Raw genomic sequence first — 20,148 nt, forward strand, 5'->3', positions numbered from 1 at the left:
AAAACACATGGACAAGTGTGCACACGTACTCACATGCACCGACATGCACGCATACGCCAGTGCTCACATGGCCACATACACGCACATGTATATACACATGCACCCACTTCTCTAGCAGGCATGTCTGCACAAATGCACGTGTATACACAAACACCCACATACAAGAACAAGTGTGTCCAGAGTCATACAGACCTGTGTGCATGTATCCAAACATCTATAAGCACGCACCCACATACATGCAGATGTGTGCACACACATCCACACTTGTACAAAAAAAATGCACCCATATGTAAGTTTATGTGCACCCCCCCCACAAATATACACCAACATACTTGTACATGCTTCTGCACATGTACTCTGAGACACGCACACACATGTGAACTCGAGCGTTTCCTTGCTTTTGCTATATGACAAGCTTGGTGAGGGATATCTTGTAGCTTAACTGCAGAGCATTAGGACTCATGAGACTGCAAAGAGTCTGCCAGGGGAAGGTGATTGCCAGCAATAACTTGCAGTTCTGACTTCTGTGTGGGAGCCTTTCTGGTAGCTGTCCCTTGTATGTGTCCACATACACTGACAAGCTTGTGCACCAACATACATGCACACACATACGCACACGTGTGCACACCCCCACACGTGCACCACCCCCCACATACACGCATTCATACACAAACACACAGGTGCACACACACCCAAATGTGTAAATTTGTGGTGCAATAAGAGAGCAACTACAGCACAGATATCTTCGAGAAGTTCCTTATCCCTAGGTTTCCCATAGCAGAGACTCCGGCATGAATTCCAGAAATTCTTCTTAAATAATTTATTTGCAAGGTACGGCATAGAGCAGCTTGAGTTGGGTGCCTCCTGAAGAGTGGCCCTCAGCGGAAAAAAAAAAAAAAATTGGACAATTATACCCCCACAATCTAAGTTTCCACCCCGCATGTGGCACTCTAGGACAATTCCAAAATTAGAGTCTGGGGTCTCCCCATTCTTCATTAGATCTCTTCATCTTCATCAGGTGGACTGTCAATCAAAGTTCTCACCTTCAGTTGCTATTTTGCACCTGCAGCTGGAGAAAGTAAGTTCTTGGTAATAGCCAAAACATTTTTCTCTTAGATGCTGTTCTGCTTCTTTACTCATCTCCAAGGATGCAGCTTCCCTTGCCTTCTATGTTGGAGACTCCATGGCCCTTTTTATTTAACAAAGCAGAAAGTTCAAAGGTTCACAGCTTGGAAAAGTTATGCTTAGCAAACTTACTTATGCTTAGTGAATTCTAGATAAGCAGATTCTAAACAAGTTCCATAAGAAGCAGTATACCAAATGTCACCATTTATTGCAGGGCAACAGTTAAGTGTGGCAGATGCTCTCTATTAACCCCTGTGCTCCCCACTCAGGAAGGGGAATAGGAGGAAAAAGGAGAGAGACTTACAAGTTGGAAAGTTTAAAAAGCTTTACTAATAATATTAATAATGAGAGAAAATAATGCAAAATATACAAAACCAATATTGAATTTCCCAGAGTAGTGCAGCTGCTGTGGCAAGTCACCACAGTGGGGTCTGGCCTTGCACCAGTGGCTGCAGGGCAGATATCAGGAAGTTCTGGACTGGACAACACAGTAGACAGGAAATTGATTCAGGGATGCACAGACTGGAATCAGGATAACAGGCAGGGTCCTCTTCAGACACCAGCCACGGACCAAGAGAACGAGACCCTCGTGACCTCCTAGGTGTTAAACTGTGTATGATGCGTATGGCATAGAATACCTCGTTGGTCAGTTTGGATCACCTGTTCTGTCTGGCTCTCCCTGCAAGTACTACCCTCTCTCTATGTGACATACAAAATTTATCAGTGACCTTGGCTGCTATAGCAATAAAAGATAAACCTGGGCCTTTTCTGCATACCATTCCTACTGTTAGCTCAGTAAAACTCTAAGCATTGGGCGTTAACAGCTCTGGAGCAAACACTGTCCACAAAACATGCAGCCAACTTCAGAAAAATGAAGTTACTTAGAAGAACCTAGTTGAAAGGGTGATTCACTAACAGAGAATTGGTCTTGTTTTAACCAAAACACCAAATAAGTCAATAAGCTAAGGCAGCCTATTCCCTAACAGATAGATTTAACTTTGGCATGAACATTATACTAAAAATCAGCCCTCTTTCAGGAATTTGCATAGTTAGAATGTCCTTTTTTTCCTGAAACAGTGATTGGGGAACAGCCTCTGTAAAAAGTAGCACACTGTGGATCTTAGTTGGCTTGCTGGAACTATGGTGTTCAGTACTGGATACTTAGTTTGGAAATAGGCACAGATATTACATGCCAAGAGAAGGTTGATGAGGGCAGGGTTGGTCTGATCCAATTTCCTGTATTTTCTGGGAGGTGTTCTGAAATGTGAAACAGGGAATCACAAAGCACTGGGCAGAATGGCATATGTCCTCACACAGCTGTAGTCATCACTAAAGAAAGCATATCTGAGTGAGCATGACAATTAATAAGGAAAATGCCATATAAAGGGTGGATGTGCTTCGGTTCACCTATGGATGAACTGCTGGCATTTGAAGTGAAAAGACTACACTGACACAGCAATGCTATGTAACTGACAGCAGTCCTAGTGAGTGTTGTGAAGCTTTGGGGTTTTATTTGTTCAAAAGCTATGAAGAAAGTGGAAGAATCTTTTAATCCACTCAGCTGGAGGAATGTAGTCTCATCCTGTGCATTTTTTGTTCTGTCTAAAATGGCAAAATCATGTGAAATAAAGGGAAGTTTCTCTTCCGTACTCCCCACCTGCACAGATTTTTTTTGCATGACCTTCCCATGTGCTCTGCTTATCTTGAACTATGAATACCATTGAGGAACTCATCTGATATGCTTTGTCCCTAATGTAGAGTAGCAAGGGATTGAACTCACTTTCCTTGCTTTAGGCTTGGTCTCTAAACAGTGGTTCAAACTCCTTCAATCTCTGGACACAGTCTAAGAATTACTATAAGGCACATAACTGCTATGCTGGAAACCAAAGAGTCAGAAATAGTTAATACCATTGTCCTTGCAGACTTATGTGGGTAGCAAACAAACAGTTCTGCTCCCATCCAGTAGACTGCAGTAGGAAATAGTACCTACAGTATCTATTGCCCAGTGAGCAAAAAAATCTGCAGTATAAATCCCTTTAGTTATGCTTCACATTTGAAACTGTTAGGGAAACTATGCTATCAATTTGTGAGCGACTGTTAGTCTGAGTGACAGATTTTCTATTGACAGTGGATTATTTTAAATATTTTACAAGTGGACATAGCAGTGTCTTCCCAAAAGTATCTGCCAGATTCTTCAACCTCAACAAACGAACCTCTAAATAACTTTCCAAATAATCTCTGAATGAACCTCTACTCTTTGCTAGAAGTAATGGTGTGTATTTTGAGAAAGAAAACTCTCTGGCCTGAAAGTTTTGCAGAGTTTAGGGAGTGTCACAAACACGACTATTAGGTTGCAACATTCACTGTGGCTTTTTTCTAATAAACAGTGACCTTCAGTATTGTATTTTTTACTTGTTCCCTTACCTTAGAAAACATCCAGCTACATTCTTCCCTTTGAAAGCTTGGTGAGGCTCCGTTTTGCTATGGTTAACATAACCTTAGGCATGTGCTGTGAGGCTTGAGAGTCATGTCCCTACATGACATTATTATGTCCTAGTGATCTGGCACGATCCTCTTTGCTGACACAGGACCTGACTTGCTCACTTTGCTCAGGTGCCATGGGAGTGTCCTGCTCCTGCCTGCTTTGCTCTCACCCTCAGCTCCCTGGCATACAAACATGCAATTCACTTACCTGTCGACAAAAAGTTACATTTTGGAGCTGTTCTTCAGTTCACTTACTACCAATTTGTTTTGTCAGTCAGGCTATGCATGGCAAGTTGCTGTTGGACACTGACTTACCTATGCTTACATCCTAACTATGAAGGGGAAGCATTCATTTTCCAATATTGGCGGATAACCTGAAGAAAACCAAACCAAAACACCAAAAAACCCCCACCACAACAGTCTCAGTCCTATTTAGAATGAAACTGCAGCAGTGTTTTGACTAGCAAGCAAACTGGGAAAATATGCGCTCAAGCAACTGAGACTGCACCCAATACATTTGTGCTCTGAAGGTCTTGAAAAATTAAACTCCAATAAGCAGAATAATTCTGTTTCAAGACAACAAATCATTTGTCTATATTAAAACTGCTTGACTTAAGCAACTTGAGAAACTGACCTAATTCAAAAAGGTACACTGAAACAGAGCAACACAAAATCACACTGGAGATAGCTAGGTTTCCAGACTGGATCCAGATTTAACATACAGTGCTTTGCCATCATTAAAAACTGTTAAAAATAGTAAAAGTAAAAACAATGAAAGATAGGCATACTGGGTAAGAAAAGCTGCTACAAAGAAGCCCTGTTGCATGTATAGAAGCCAGGAAGTCTCGAAGGGCTGGGGTAAGATTACCAAATGTATTTAACTCAAGAGCATCCATCATGGTAAACTCAAATTATTTCAGTCTGCCAAGGCACAGATATATGTGACCTGTCATTGATTATTATGATTTCTTTGGATTACAAGGACCAGTATTAATTACTAGGGAATTCTTACAGCACCAAGCACATGTGGTTTGTGCTGACAATACTCATAATTTTTTAGAAATTAAAAATATATCAGTTATGGGGGAAAAAATGACTTAAACTTTGTGGAGCAGTGAAAGTTGCAGCTAAAGTACAGGCCACACTGTAAGGCTTGCAGATGACTACAGTTGCAGCCATGAGAGGCAGAATCACTGTATGGCCTTAGCTGAAGAAACTAAGATGTTAGCTGAGGAGACAGAGCACTTCAGCAGTGTATGTTGCCACAATAAAAGGCACATAATGTTCTGATTAGGACGGTCTTATAGAAGTATTTAACTGGCTCCTTGTGGGTTAATGGGTCAATAGAGCCTGACCCAGGTGTCAGTGTCAGGACCACTGGGAGCTAGTCACAGGATTACCTGTAAGGTTTACAATTGCCAGCTAAACAGAGCCAAGTGAGGTTTGGCTAAGCTGCAATCATTGCAGCCTTGTGTAATGCAATATTTTTCATGTCTTTACTAAGGATAGCTGCAGGGGGCCTAGAGTCATGTTAAAGTATGCATTCCAATTTGGTGCTCCCTAATTCATGACAGCTTGCACAATTATTTGGAGAACAAAATCAGCCGACTGATTCCCTCCTGATTACTGTACAGACTAAAATGTTGACTAGGGAATAAGATATGTTTGAAATTCCTGGTAGAATGAGCGAAAGCAGATTTGGTTTATTTTTTTTAATATTTCAAAGGTAAAAGGCACCTGGAAGACTGAAAAAGAAAACAAGACCTAACATTTTACGTTGCCTTTGGGCATAATGAAAAACATGTCAATATTTTTTTCTTTTTTAAGCTAATAATTACCTTCTTGTAACTGTCCAAGTTACATTCCTATCTTATAGAGCTAAAACTATGAATGCTGCTGAATCTGGGGCTGTAGCTGGGCTAGTAGTGATTTTTTCTTTTGTTTCCTTTCTACTACTGCTAATATTAATAGATCTAAATCTCTCTTTTTCTCCTCCTCCTCCTGCTTTCTTCTAGACTTTGCTTCCTTCTGAAATAGTAACATCTTCTTAAAATTGCATCATTAGGCACAGAACACTGGAAAAATTCTGACCAGAAGTGGTGCTGTTTGGGTGTGTGTTGCTTGTTGCTTCACCCCTCTCCCTCCCCTCCCTCCCCCTCTCCCTCCGCATTGACACTGGCATGATCTTAAGGGTAAGGGAGAGGCTTAGTCTGTAGTGTCTATGCTTGTGGATTTGGTCATACCTGTGTGTGCCCTGGAGCCTTCAGCCACATCCTGGAAATTGTAGCAGGCAGGAGTGTAGGTCTGCCCACGGGAGAAATGTATCAACTTGTACTACTTCAGAGACTTCATACTGGCAGCACTGCAGTCTGACAGGCTACAACCTCCTTTTGGAACAGACCAGTCTTCGTGCTCTTATAATACCAAAATCAAACAGAGCAGCAGATATTCAAGTTCTGAGCTCTTGAAAGTGCCCAGCTCATTACAAACTTCAAAAGTACTAATTTCAAATCGAGTGCCATACTGCCCTGAGACTGACACGTATGCTTTTTTTAAAAAAAATTTCATTATTTTGCATTTTCTAAAGAATGCAGTTACTTTTGCTGACATGTATTGAGCGTACCTGCGTCCTTCAAATCCCAGTATTTGCTGGAGCAGAGTAGGCTGGCTGGTCCTTCCCCGGGAGGCCACCTTGGGTCCATGGCTGCATCCCAAACAGGTCCCCCATGCACAGTGCTTCCTCGAGGTGCACCTTTTCCCACACACATTTACACCCCCGGGGCAATCTCCGCGCAATCCCTGGAGCTTCCTTCCCGGGACAGCTGTGCCATCACGGAGGCCCGTGTTCCGCTGTGACTCCGCAACTCAGCGGCCCGCAACCTCGAGCCCCGACTCGTCCTGCAGGACCACCCTTTGGCCCGGCCCCGAGCTCCCCGTCAATCACACAGTACAATCCACCCCTACCCCGCCCATCGGTGCCCACCTCCCTTCCCGCCCCCGCTCCGCCCACACGGGCCGCGCCCTGTGCCTTCTCCCCTGCCCCGTCCCGCACCCACCCCCTGTCGCTGGCAGCCAATGGGGGAGCGGGTGGCAATCCCGGCTCTCGCAGGGTGTGTAAGGGAGCGGTCGCTGTCTCACTCGCTTCTTGCGTGTGCTGCCGCTCGCTACCGTCCAGCTTGGCCTGCCCCACCTGAGTGCTGATAATTGCTGTTTTCTCAGCTGGTGAGTGGGAAGGGGGTCTAGTCACCGACAGCGGGCTCCGCCCCACATGGGCGCAGGTCCTCGATCGCCGGGTTTCCCCGCGCGGGTCGTCTTACCTCTGCCACCTGCAGGCAGCAGGCTCCGGCAGTCCTAGGGGAATCTGGGTATGGGGCAGCGAGGGGCCGTGTTCTTCTGTGTCCGCGTGATTCATTGCGGGCCGCCGGTTCACCCGTCCCTCTCCCGACTCCCAGCCAGAACGCGCCCGCAGCGCATTGAGGCTGAGTGAGGACGAAACTGAGGTCAGGTGGACGGGCTCGGTTGGTCTCGTTTTAGTCTAATGATTATCTTCATTAGGGCTAGCACAAAGTTCTATGGTAAATGTGCGAGTGCGCTGGGTGCTGTTTCCTAAGCGATGCTTATCCTTGCTGGAGGAAAGGGTGTAAGCGCAGGGAAGGTGGTGGGAGTGAGTCTGCTCCTTGGCGGTGCCGGTGGACGCGGTGGGGCCCACGTGGGTGGGCACAGGAGCGACCTGCAAAGGCAAGGTCTCCTTGGCACCTTGCTTGCATTTCCCTCTTGCTTGAGGATTAGTGCGTTATTACCGCAGATAAGGTAGCAGAATGGAGGGAGAGGATTAAGACAGGGGGAGCGGTGTTAGGAGTTACACGAGGAGATTCACTAAATCTACGCTGCATAAATGAATTTGTGACGCACAGCTTCGTGGGTTAGTGGATCTGCTTTGGCCCATTATCAGGATGAGTTTCAGCTCTGTATGTGGCTTGGTATCCGTGGTGGGTTTTCAAGTGTGCATAGACTAAATACTTAAGTGTGTGTGTGAGAGAGGCTAGTCCATATCCTCATGGGATTGCAGGCTCTGAAACCCATAAAAAACTGCAGTCGCTGCAAACTTCTTTTGAGATACAAGCAGATAGAAGATGTTATATTTTGTTTGTGGCATGGCAGGTTTCCTGGATGAGAATGTTAATTAGATTTGTTGCAAAGGGTAGATTACGATTTTTGCAGCATTTTGGAACTCCATTTTCTTGCCCTCATTTTCGCACAATTTCATTGGAGTTATATTTTCTGGTTTAAATAGAAACATCGACCTAAAATATGACTTCATTTATAACAGATCTTTACTTGTGTTGATGGATCTGTAACAGAAAGCACCTTTTGTGGAAAAAAGTGCAAAGTAGGATCAAGACAAAAAACTTGTTCTCCTCTTATCTGGCAGTTTGTCAGCACTGAGAGGACTGTTGAAACTCTGCAGTCTAGAGGAAATTAGTGTGGAGAAAAGCGCTCACCACATGTTTGTAGGAGTGCAACACTGAGAATGGAGATGATCTAATGCCTTCATTCTGCTTTCTTTAAGCAATTGTTTTCCTGAGTGTCTGACCTCTTAAATTTCCAGATCCGCAAGCTCGTTTATGTGTTTTCTGACCATTGTGAGTGGATGTTACATTGAAAAAGTAGTGTAGTCTCCAGTAGTAAATGGCAGGTTCTTTTCCTGTTGTGAACATATTGATACACTGATATAAACTAATAATTACCAGTTTATAATTGCATAGGTGGTATTGTAGGTATTTACATGATTACACAGGTTTCAGGCTATGTCATAGCTGTGACTTAGTTCGAAAGATAAGTTCATCTGAGGACTTCTTAAAATTTGGGGATGTTACCGTTTCGATTCAAGAGCCTCTTCCAGGAAGAAAACGTTATTCTTGCTTAAAGAAAACTGTAACATCAAACAACCGAGGCTTTTCAGCACCGAGAAGCAGAACAGAAACTGCTAAGTTGCACAAGCTAAGTACAGTTTTTTTCTCCTGGCTTTGAGACATACTTTGCTTCTTTCATTGCTTGCGGTCCTTTTGTCTGGAAACTTGCTTCGCGTGGCAGTGCCTTCCTCGCCCGCGTAGAAAAACCTGGAGAACTTGGGGGTTCCGGCAGCCTGGGGCGGGGCTGTCCCTACTGCAGGCCTGGCTGTTGTTGGCCTGCGCTGCGGCGGCGCGACCTTTCACCCACTTCTCGGGGGTGGTCACGTGAGCAGGCCCAGGGCGGGGAGGAGCGGCTGGGGGAGGGGGCACGCCCCGCAGAGGCCTTCCCGCGGCGCTGGAGCTGACCGGCCGTCCGCCCGTGTTCTGGGGTGGGAATCGGGGAGAGAGAAGGTGGAGCAGCGCAAATGCAAGTTCTGGAGCCATCGGCGGTTAGATGTGTGCTTGGTGGGGAGGATGTTTCTGTTCGTTGCGTGCAGGGGTCATCGGAATGTTGAATCCCGAGCATGACTGGTTTTGGAAAATCTTGGGTTAAAGGCAACTTAAGTGACTGCTTGTATTTTAAAAAACCAAACCAAACAAACCAGTGTATTTTTTTACTGTTCCAAACCCATTGTCTTTGTCCTGCAGCATGCTGTATCATAGTCCTGAACTCCACATGTTCAGAAAAAACAAAATCTAAATGACCGAAAAACATCCCTCTTTTTTTCAAACCTGGATTAACTTTAATTTGAATGGTCAATTTAAATATTCATAAAATGTTTGAAACTGGTTCTTCAGCTTTTGCCCCCATATACAGTAAAAGACCATTGAAGTACTGCAAGAGCAATCCATTCACCAAACATTGTTGTCCATCTTCCAGTATCTCCAAAGTCCGTCTTGCATGTCTTGTAAAATCCTGCCATTCCAGAAATATTTGTTATTATAGAGAAGATAATTCTTTACTGTATGAGCACAGAAGCTCATTAGTGGAAAGGGAGAGAGAAGGCATAAAACTTATATAATCTAAATGCCTAGGTATGTCTTTTACAGCAGTACTAAAAAGAAATACCCAGATTCTAGAGCCTAATTTTTTGGGGGTGGGGGAGGTTTCTGCATGGTATTATAACAGTGCAGTGTTTTAATTTTGTATGCTTATCTCTTACTCAGCAAGATTATTCTGAAGTTGTAGAAGGTCAGAGGAAGCAGCTTGCTGGGGTGTGTATAATATAATGTGTATTGCGATAGAGACTAGAATAATTAAAACGTCTAGGAACAGTAGAGTATGTCCTAGGCTGTATGGGGAAAAAAACAGTAATAATATGACAGTTGTAGTGGTTTCTGTTTTAATTACAGTTGTGGAGCATGTCCGGGTGTGTTTGTGGTTTGTTTGTTTGTTTTTGTTGTTGCTGTTGTTGGCTGTAATGGGAGTTTAAAGCCTGAAGGCAAACACTTGCATATCTTAAACTGAAAGCTGAAACTAGGGTTGGAGTCTAGCCCCTGAGATCACCTTGCTAGCCATCACTAGTTTGAGCCCTCAGAAATGACTGAGTGGGTAGCAGGTGAACTTTCTTTCCCTCCACAGTTCGTCAGCATCTCAGACCTCTTAAATGAAGACAGATTGATCCAGATGATACGTTCATCCAGTGTAATGGAAAACAGTGTTTCAGAAATGCTGTTTGTGATGATTCTCTCTGTTGCCATCAGTTTTTCTAAAATGGTTCCAGTCTGGTCCAATCCCTCTGAGCGGTTGAAAGCTGTACGTGAATCAAAGCTCAAACTGTTTTTCTTCACTTTTTGTTACAGGGCTACAACTGGCTGTTCGCCATTGCTGCAGTGTAATGTCTATTAGGAGCTAGCAGCACTGGAATGAATCTGCCTCTTGGTGTGTCCTAACCTGTTCAAGATCCCAGCTGAGCTGAGCTTGAGGGACAGAAGATTTCTGTGCGACAAACAGATCTCAAGGCTGCTTTTAAGGAAGACAGCTGTTCAGGTATGCTTACATTTCATTTGTTGGTCTATTTGTTACTATCTCTTCCCTGTGACCGTTGCTCCAGTTTACCACCTGGGAGTGAATAAAGAAATTGGCCCAAGATTCCAAAGGAGATACGTGCAGAGGGTAGGTAATATTCACCCACAGGTGATCTTGGAAAACTGCTGAGGACAGGACACAAGCTGATAGGTTTGTCAGTGGAACAGCAAGTTACTGCAAACTCCTTAACTGTTTCATTTCAAACTGTCTGCTGCGAGTGAAGTTTGCAGCGGGTCCCAATGTTGCTGTACCTGGGCAAATACATGTATTCAGTTCTCCACCTTGATTTCACCACAGCATTTGTTAATTTTTCAAATGTGAGAAATCCTCTAAGATATTTGCAGTTCCAAATGACCACAGCTGTCAGCTGTAGGTATGAGGGTGGGAGGTATTTGAGCCAATGATTTGCAATAACTGAAGATAAGAATTTGACCCTTACATGCTGACATGTCAAATGGTGGCTGTTGGAGGAGAGGCAACTGTCTTTTTCCAAGTGACATAAACCACTTCAGTCATGGCATAGAAATTTTACTTTGGGGACCCCTATGAGAGAGAACTTCCAGATAAGCAACAGATTCAGCTTTTAGGGGGCTTAAACGAGTTTTACTGTGTGTCAGTCACAAGTAAAATGGCATGAGAGAACCTGTCAGTTTACCCTTGTTTTCATCAGATCAAATGATAATTAGTTGAATACTATGTTCATTCAAGTTTTAAAGGAGGGTGATTCTTTGGTTTCTGTTTTCTTTCTATGCATAGTCATTAGGCTCAACTGAGAAGCCCTGTTGAGTAAATTTAATCCGCATGAGTATTTATTGCACAGAAATGATTTGGCTTCACTACTCTCAGATTTCTCTTAATGATTTTGTGTCTGTAGAATATGATTAATTATTGTAAGGTAGGTTGAGTTCTTGGTAAGACTTGAGAGCAGCAAGTATCAATGTCTCTTTATATATGCTGAAGCATGATTAGATATTATTGGAGGTTAGTATGCAAGGAAGCTGTTTAGAAATATAAATTCTCAAGTGAATAACAGTGTCTGGTTGATCTCTACAGTAAGTTCAGAAGTTAGCACCTTGCAGAATATCAGATGAACTATGAATAAGCTCTCTGCTCTGAGGCTTTGATAGCTTGTTAGGTTTTGCAAAAGTGTAGTATGCACTGCAAGAAGGTGGCATTATCTAGTAGAATATCCAAGAAACAGATACAAGAGAGACTGAACAGTATTTTAGTCAGATGTCTAAATGTTTGAGCTGTATATTTCATGCTGCTTACTGAAGATTTTATGGATCAAAACCTGAATTTCCTTTGAAAGGCATAAAACTCTGGACAACTTCGATCTTTGGATTTCTGTTAAACGGAATGCTTTTTCTGTAGCTTTAGTTTTAACTTTGTCCAGCTGTGCATTAAAAGAGCACATGAATAGAAGCATTTTTTTGCATTCTCTGGTTAGCCGCCTTACTTAATTGACCCTCTAGCATTAGGGCAGAATTTTGTTTTTTATAACAGATGGTGATGGGGAGGCAGTCACTCACATAAGAGCAGATGGGCCCTTGAGTTACTGAGTGCTGGATGCTGCTGTACAGCATATATTTTAGTGTCTGAAGCTACTGCATTTATAGAAGACCTCATGAAAACACTTAATAGAAGTGACTTGACTTCAGTAATTGGTAATCAGGCTTACTTAATCCGATAGTAACAGTCAATGTTTCCTCTAGATAGGTAACATTAAATTCCAAGGGCTTGTTTTTTATTAGGAGTTTGTACTTTTTCCCATTGTATCACTACAGTACACATGGCACTTAAGGTCAGCTCCAGAAGTCTACCTGCTGCCTTAAGATTTGCAGGCTCTCATTGGACATTGTAGTGGTGTTTAAAATACCAAGATATATTCAAAAACCTTGTACAATGGCACGCTGGTGCTTTTTAGTGAGGGAAAAGTTACTGGAATCATGTTGAAAAATTCAGATGATCATTGTAAAATCTCTGTAAAAATTCTGCTGCAAAATCCAGCTGTTTTTATCCTCCAAACTAACAGCACATTTTTATCCATTGCTGAAAACTTTCTCCTTTTGAATGTTTGACTGCTGCTACCAATTTGACTTCCCAGGTGTTCCAGGTGTTCTGTTCATTGAAAGCAACTGAAGCACAGGGTTTCTTGTTCAGGCCTTAGTGTTCTAAAGTAAGTTTATTTTTTGAAGCAGACCTATTATTAAAATCTCCTTAAAATCATCTCATAAAGCATCTCAGCTAGGTATACAGTTAAAACTGCATGAAAAATAGGATTGATGCTTCAAGCCCTTAGTGCTCTTAGTGGCTCTTCACTGGACTCTCTCCAGTAGTTTAATTTCTCTCTTTTACTGGGGAGCCCAGAAGTGGTCAGCCGCCATAGAGTAATCTGAATTACTTTGTGTAGGCGGTACTGAATGCTTGGACTGACAGGAGCATCAATAACAGAAATCTGAAGAGAAACTTGGAATAATGCATGAAGTGACTTGGATGGACATCTCAGTGTTTGAAATTCTCTTGCCTTTAGTTTACTATCTGGTATGAAATCAACAGATTTGGGCATAAACAATTATTCATTGATTTGTGTAGAGCAAAATACATTCATAGTTTAGGCTTTCTGGGAGAGTAAAAAATGCAAATTTCTCTAGTAACAACTTAAACAGGTGAGAGAAAATACTTGATCATTGTCTTAGCACAAACACAGCATAGGTATTCTAGTGTTTTAACACTGGCTCTGATTTCATTAAGTCTGTCCACAGACTCTTAGAATTCAGTGATCTGTCCTAAAGTGTCAAAACATGTTTTTTGGTTGTCTGTTTTCCTCCAATAGCTGTAGCAAGCTAATCTCTTGAAGGGACATCTGATGTGTGGACAATAAAATACTGGGTAAAACTTCTTCAATGTTTTCAATGTTTAAGAACTTATGAGAGCTCCATATTTTTTTCCTGTTCTGTATGGCTGCTTGTAACATTCAAACAGTAACTCTTATTGCTCAGCATGTTGATGGAAATGGAATTCCCCCCTTTCCTTTTTCTATTTGAAATAAACTGATTGGGGGACAGAGAAAGACATTGGGGTACTTGCATGGTTTCCCAAGACCCTCTGAGTTCAAAGTGTCTAGCTTTAAATGGAAATCTTATATAGTTCTAAGTATGTTTCCTAATTAAAATTGAGTTTAATGTACTTTCAACTGATGTCTCTCTCTCCTACCCATCCTGAAAACTTCCTTAAACAATGTTATTGTAAATTATTTAGTATCGCTCTTTTCTCTTACCAGTCTCTATTCCTATTTGAAACGTGAATGCTAAGCTAAATTTTGAAGTTGTGATTTTATTCTAAGAAAGGAAAATTTTGAAGTTGTGTGTTTATTTTAAGAAAGGGACAATGAATTCTTCAAGGTGTTGGGGTTTGGTTTGGTTTTGGTTTTGTTTGTTTTTTGTGTGTGTTTTTTTTTGTTTCGTTTGGTTTGGTTTTGTTGTTGTGTTGTTTTGGGTTTTTTTTTTACTTTTAAACTTGCTACTAGGAACTTAGCAGGAGTCAGAAGACACTACCTTTGTCATAAGATGCTTCTCATTGCTTTATTTTTGGTACCTTCCATCTGCATGAAGTTACGGGGGCTTCCAGGTTTTCCAGGTTCTTTTAAATTCAGATCTGCCATCATACTTCAAGATGCAGCATGTTCTGGCTCTTAGCAGAGGGATATGCAGTTTTGCAAGTGTGCCAACTGTCTATGCACAGCCTGTAGTTTGGATGCCAAAGATGTCTATTTGAGGGCTCTGACAGTATGAAACCTGTCTGAGGGGGTAGGTAGCAGTGTTCTCAGAGAAACTGGTTATTGACAGGTGTATGCTCTGTATATAAAAGCTAATCTATAAACAGATGCCAAAAAAATCTTTGAGAGCATAAAACTAAATTGTTGAAGTAGCTTGCAAGTGAGAGTCGTAGAATTAAGTCTTTTACCAAGGTTTTAGCTATTCTGGGTCATGTGAATAAGACTTCTCTCCAGTTTTGCTCTGCATTTGTTAACTTACTTCCTTTGCAGGAAAAGGAGCTATAGATGTGAAAACTACATTTAAACAATTTACAGGGGATGTTTGGAGTCCTCACAAGGAGATATGGCAGGGTTGTCTCTATTCTAAGAGGGACAGGAAATGGGGAAAATATGGATTGCATCAGCCAAGCAATGCATGGGAAGCAAGTGGCTGAGTTCTGAGATAAGAGGTGGCATGGTGTTGTGGACAAGTACATCTGTCATACGTGGATATCCCCTTAAAAGCAGATGAGTTGCTTTTTATGAAGTAGAGGTGGTGACTTTACTTTTTTTAGAAATATCATTTTATCCATATACAGCTCACGAAATCTACAGCAACATAAAGGTTCATCTCAATAGCATTTCTAAAAGTAACTGCTTCACGATTTTTTGTGCAATGCATTATAATACATTTAATGTTTGTATTATAGGTTGGCGCTTTTTAAGATGCACATGGTAATTCTTTTGCTATCTTTTAGGTGTTGTGTTATGTGCTTCAGAGAGACATTACCAACCACAAATGACTTCTTGCATGACTGACTGAATGCAAACATCCTGTACATGGGATCTCTTTTAGCTTCAAATTTTCCAGACCTGAGGTCCTCATCTCCTTCTGTGGCTGTAGGAGCCTATAAGCCCTAAAACAGAGTTCATTCAGTGTCTGCAACCTGAAATCATAAGGTCTGTGAGCAGTCTGCAATTTGAACCTTGGTCTTAGCAGTGTAAATATCCTGAAATTGCAAAACCAGCAGTCTGAGGAGGCTTTATGTATAGTAGGCATAGCAGCATAGTTTTTCAGACCATCAGGGGTTAGAGCCTTCTAGTGTGTTGTGTGTTTTCTTGACTTAAAAGTGATGTCCAACCTAGCTGTATTTCTTTATAACAATGGAAAAAAAGGTGGTAAGTTTTGATTGGCTCAAGCAGACATATGAAAAGGGAAGAGGAGAAACATCTGCAGCTGTTGCAGCATGTCTGAATTGAAGTAAAACCAGAAAAGAGCAAGGAATAAGAGGCTTTCTCCTTTAATTAGAAGAAAAAAAAGGAAAAAAAGAAACCAAGTTTTAAGGGGCAAGTAGGTCTTTTAAGAGACACTAACATTATGAGAGAATATTGAAAATAATGAAATAGCCATTTCAGATTACTTTTAGAAATTATTGTGCCTTCCCCCTCCCCCCCCCCATTTAAGTAAGGCTTGGGTAAATCGCTAAGAAAGTAAAAACCTCTTGTTTATGGCTCTTTGTTGGGAGTTAGGTTAATTAGTATACGCTGTATGGAAATATTTTGCTGACCAAAATGCGTCAAGTTAGAAGAAGTTATTGTTTCAGTGTTAGTTAGCTGACTGATGTGGGTGCTGCCTTACTAACGCTGGCAAGTCGATATTTGTAAGTCTCACGCATGCTCGTCTGGTCTGTGCCCTTTTACCTACTTTGCTAGCAAGCACGTGACAGCAGAGGAATGCAAAGGAGGGGAAGTGTAGAGCAGCTTGTGACTGAGTTGGCCTTTAAGGAGGAAAATAGCCGTTCAAAGAAAGACTTCAGGAAGTCTTTGGACTTCAGGCATCATAATTCAGAACAGTCTTAAAGGCTTACAGTTTTCTTAAGTAAATGAAAATGACATGAAAAGAAACAAGCCATTTGATTGTTTCACATCTTAGGGTCAAGTAATACAGTTCTAGAATTAGACTTGTCATTGTTTTCAAGGCTTGTTTGCTTGATTCAGGATTAATTCTTGCTGGATTAATATTTCTTCATTTGGTAATAAGGAATATTTTCCTTATTGAGGCTTATTTAATTTTATTATCCTGCTAAGTTTTAATTCATGAAAATATCATGTTGACTGTTTATTATTAATGCTATTTATAATATGTTTCTGTCTTGGACAGTAGAAATACATGTGCCTAAAAAGGGAAGGATTCCTGAAATTCTTTCTCTTCAGAAACAGAGAGGAGGGTAGTTACAGGTTCCCAGGCTGAGAAGTCACAGGGGAGTTGAAGAGTAATAGAAAATAGTTGATCTGGTGCTTAAGACACTGGCATTCCAGAATACAAAATTCCATGAGTGAACTGGAGAACTTGCTGGGCCGCCTTGAGATAAATTCAGGTGCCTGGTTCTATGGGAATATGGTTGGTTTTGCCGTGTGTGTCTTTGGTTGGTGGGGGGTTGTTTTTGTTTTGGTGGTTGTTTGAGTTTTTTGTTTGTGGTTTTTTTGAGTTTTTTTCCCCATCCCAGTCTGAACAGCACTGCTAAACATATGATGAATTCTTAACTTTGAGTTCTTTCCCATTTTGCAAACCTTATTCACCGCAGGGTATGATATGTATTACTGCTGCCTGTCTCTGTTTTACTGCTCTCTTGCAGTTTTGGTCTCAATGTTGAACTGATGATGCACAGTTTAAATAAATGGATGGGCAGCTGATTTTGACTTCCTGATACTTGTCTACAGCAAGGGCCCTATGAATAAGCAGTCGTTAGTGATGGAGTCATTAAGTACGACAAATTGCGGTTGTTACTAGGGCATACAGGGCTTGTCTTAAAGGTTTTGAAACTGGTGTTCAAAACTGATTTGGTTTCTTTATTGTCCGAATCAGACACTGTACCTGCATAGATCAGATTTCATACTATCTGTATGACACTGTGAGCTTTAGCTACCCTTCTGGAAACCCAGAAGCCTGATTCACCCAGAACTCAGCCTCTATAACTTGAGCAGTGGCTGATAGATTTGGGAGATCTATGAATTGCCATCAGCCGCTGTACCAGTAGTTGTATTGCAGAGGCTGATCCTTGCAGGCTGGTCTGGGGATAGGCACTTTAAATATTGCAAACCATAACTGCCTATTGGTCAGCAACCTTACTAGATGCTACACAACAGCACTTGTATTGTTCATCTCTGCCTAATACTCCTTCTCTTTCTATATTATGTATTTGTTTCCTAAGCCTACTATTACTGCAGCATTCCCAGTGCTTATATTCCCTAGTTGTCTACTCACACACCTTTGTACTCCTTCTTTGTGTGCCAGAGGACTTTGACATAGTAGAACATTTACAGACAAGAGGAGCAGCACTAGTCATAATAAACTGCTTTTGACGTGCCTAGCTGAACTGTACTGGCTAGACCTCGTATTCTCTTCAACAGGGGGGGTGAACATCTACCAGAATTTAAGTTCAATTACAAAATCTAGGCTTCAGGTTTGCAAAAGAAACGTCTATTTCAGCCTTTAGGATTCAAAAGGCATGAAGTAGTTAGTTGTACTTTCTTTTAATTTTGCTTAAATAGAAATGCCAGTGCCACCTTAAAACACTTGTTATTGATAACGTGTTTTGTACCAGTAAAAATGTGAAATTAAAACTTGCCCTTGAATCCTGACCTACATGTGGGATTATGTATTCCTCTACCTACCTGCCTTCTAAGAGGATGTTGTTTTTAGGATTATGCACAGAAGTTTTGGTATGCTAAGAAATTAATGTGGACAAAAGACTTCAGAATCACAAGTCAGGAATGTGTGGTTTGGACAATTTCAATGTTATACATAGAGCCTGTCTGCAAAAATCTATGTTCTGATCGTAAATGCTCAAACAACATTAGTCTGAATTAATGATGAGTAGGGGTAACTTCCAAGGAAGGGTACTTACATAGAAAAGCTGGTTACAGGAAGAAAGTAGCTATGAAGATAAACTGATAAATAAGAGCATACAGTTCAATTCAAATTGGCTGTATCCTCAGAGTTGAGACATAAATACGTAAACAGAATCACCCTTACATTTCTGTTTTAACTTCCGGTGGTTTTCATTTGGGCTTGTTATGCCTGCCCCTTATGATGTTCTTTTGTCTATATTGCCACTGTTGTTGATATTCATTTGGGTAGTTAAACTGAGCTGCAGTTCAATTAAATTTCATCTTCATTTCAGATTTGTTTATGTGAAGGTCATTTTTCTGACAGCTGTGATTTGGTTTCCTCAGCTGCGAATAGTTGGGGCTGTAGTGTCTTATTGCTGTTAATTACTAATCAGCTTGATATTAAGAAGTGAAAATAAATTCACAGGAAGATAATGGCCAGAAGCAGCTTTGTTTTGCTAACTGAGGTGCAGGCTTTAAATACCTTTTGTTTCAAAATGAAAAACAAAACACATTTTCTGAATCTCCTTTATTATTACAGAGTGAGAGGCTATGTACCTGCAAGATGCTTTTTCTAAATATTACGGCCTTAATTTTCTGCTCTACTCTGAATTTTTATATATTGCACGTATGCACAATGATCAGCTTACTGTTGTCCTCGCAAAAGGCCCACATTACATGAGAGTGTTCTGCTTCCACTTTCAGCTATTGCTGTTAGAACAGGTACCTTAATTAACATATTGGACTCTCCAACTATAAGCATAGCCTATAAGAAAGAGACAAGTACTGTATGTAAATTTGGTATACTTGGAAATATTTCCCAAAATTACTGTGTAGAAGATATCTTGCTAGAAATGGATTAGCTCCTAGTTCCTTTAAAGAAAAAGGAAATAATTTTTTTAACTTTGCTTTTTGACAGAACTCTCTTTGAAAATGGCAGAAGCTCATCAAGCAGTAGCTTTTCAGTTTACAGTAACTCCCGATGGGATTGACCTGCGAATGAGCCATGAGGCACTCAAACAAATTTACCTATCTGGTGTCCATTCGTGGAAGAAAAAGTTCATCAGATTCAAGGTATTTTAAATAAGTCCACTAAATTTGAGGATTATTCAATGTTTTATAGATTTATTGAACTTCTGTTTAGGCAAAACTTTTTTTTGTTTTTGTTTTGTTTTTTTTTTTCCTTCATGGCAAATAAAGTTCCTTATTGTGAAAGAGTTGTGTGGGTTTTGTTGAAGACAAGAGATACTGAGGAAGGTAGGCTGGGTGATGCTGTAAAGACTGAAAGGATACATGTTTTTGATTTATTCTATGGAAGAATGATGAAACAGATCTAGAAATTAACAATAGCTTTAATTTACTTCATTCTTGTCATAATACATCATGTAATTATGTAATCTTTTAGCATAAGTTGGATGTAACTAATTGTGATTTTTAGTGTCACGTCACTTAGAGGTACGAGACTACACTTGTTTTTGTTAATTCTTTGCCAAAATTAAATTTCCAAATTAAGGAGAATGTTTGCTGTTTTCAAAAAGTTACCTAAGCATCTATCTTGTATGAGTTATGCTAAGTAGTAATGTTTCTGATGAGGTATTTAACAGAGATTGTTGTGAATTTATTGTTTTGTTCATGGGATCATAGATGCTAAGAATCTATTTTATTAGTAGCAAAGTAGATAAGCTACAGGCTATCTTCAAAATCTCTTTCAAAAAGATATTTTTAACAGTAGTCTTAATAAAATCTTATAAAGCTCTGAGAAGGACTGTTTAAATGATATAAAAATGCCCGTCATTCTGGTTCTCAGTGTCTTGTTCAGTAGAATGTTTTTGCCATGTATTCATTTAAGAGAGGCCTAACTCAGTGGAAGTGGGAATTATTGAATTGTTGTTTATTCCAAAGTTGTTTGC

The 20,148-nt window shown here is 40.9% G+C and overlaps 1 protein-coding gene and 1 long non-coding RNA gene across 8 annotated transcripts in view; one reads left to right on the plus strand and one right to left on the minus strand.

Moving 5' to 3' along the window:
* Window positions 1-837: 837 nt before the first annotated feature.
* LOC135989736 (uncharacterized) lies at window positions 838-6,531 on the minus strand. Its single transcript, XR_010606331.1, has 3 exons — window positions 6,233-6,531; window positions 5,853-6,023; window positions 838-1,189 (listed from the first exon to the last, which is right to left on the minus strand). It is a non-coding gene; the product is annotated as an uncharacterized LOC135989736 (long non-coding RNA).
* A 139-nt stretch (window positions 6,532-6,670) lies between these two features.
* Window positions 6,671-20,148, plus strand: part of CPT1A (carnitine palmitoyltransferase 1A) — a 40,495-nt gene continuing 27,017 nt past the window's right edge. Inside the window, exons 1-3 of one of the 7 annotated variants that reach the window (XM_065635343.1) lie at window positions 6,671-6,831; window positions 10,365-10,551; window positions 19,158-19,312. In XM_065635343.1, the coding sequence (XP_065491415.1) occupies window positions 19,172-19,312 (141 nt within the window). In that variant the 5' untranslated portion in view covers window positions 6,671-6,831; window positions 10,365-10,551; window positions 19,158-19,171. Of the gene's footprint in view, window positions 6,832-7,089; window positions 7,110-8,927; window positions 9,027-9,737; window positions 9,777-10,364; window positions 10,552-15,118; window positions 15,308-19,157; window positions 19,313-20,148 lie in introns of those variants that run through there. The other 6 variants (XM_065635348.1, XM_065635344.1, XM_065635345.1 and 3 more) reach the window with 6 other exon arrangements.

The sequence above is a fragment of the Caloenas nicobarica genome, chromosome 5 (genome assembly GCF_036013445.1).
Source record: "Caloenas nicobarica isolate bCalNic1 chromosome 5, bCalNic1.hap1, whole genome shotgun sequence".
NCBI classification, from domain to species: Eukaryota; Metazoa; Chordata; class Aves; order Columbiformes; family Columbidae; genus Caloenas; species Caloenas nicobarica.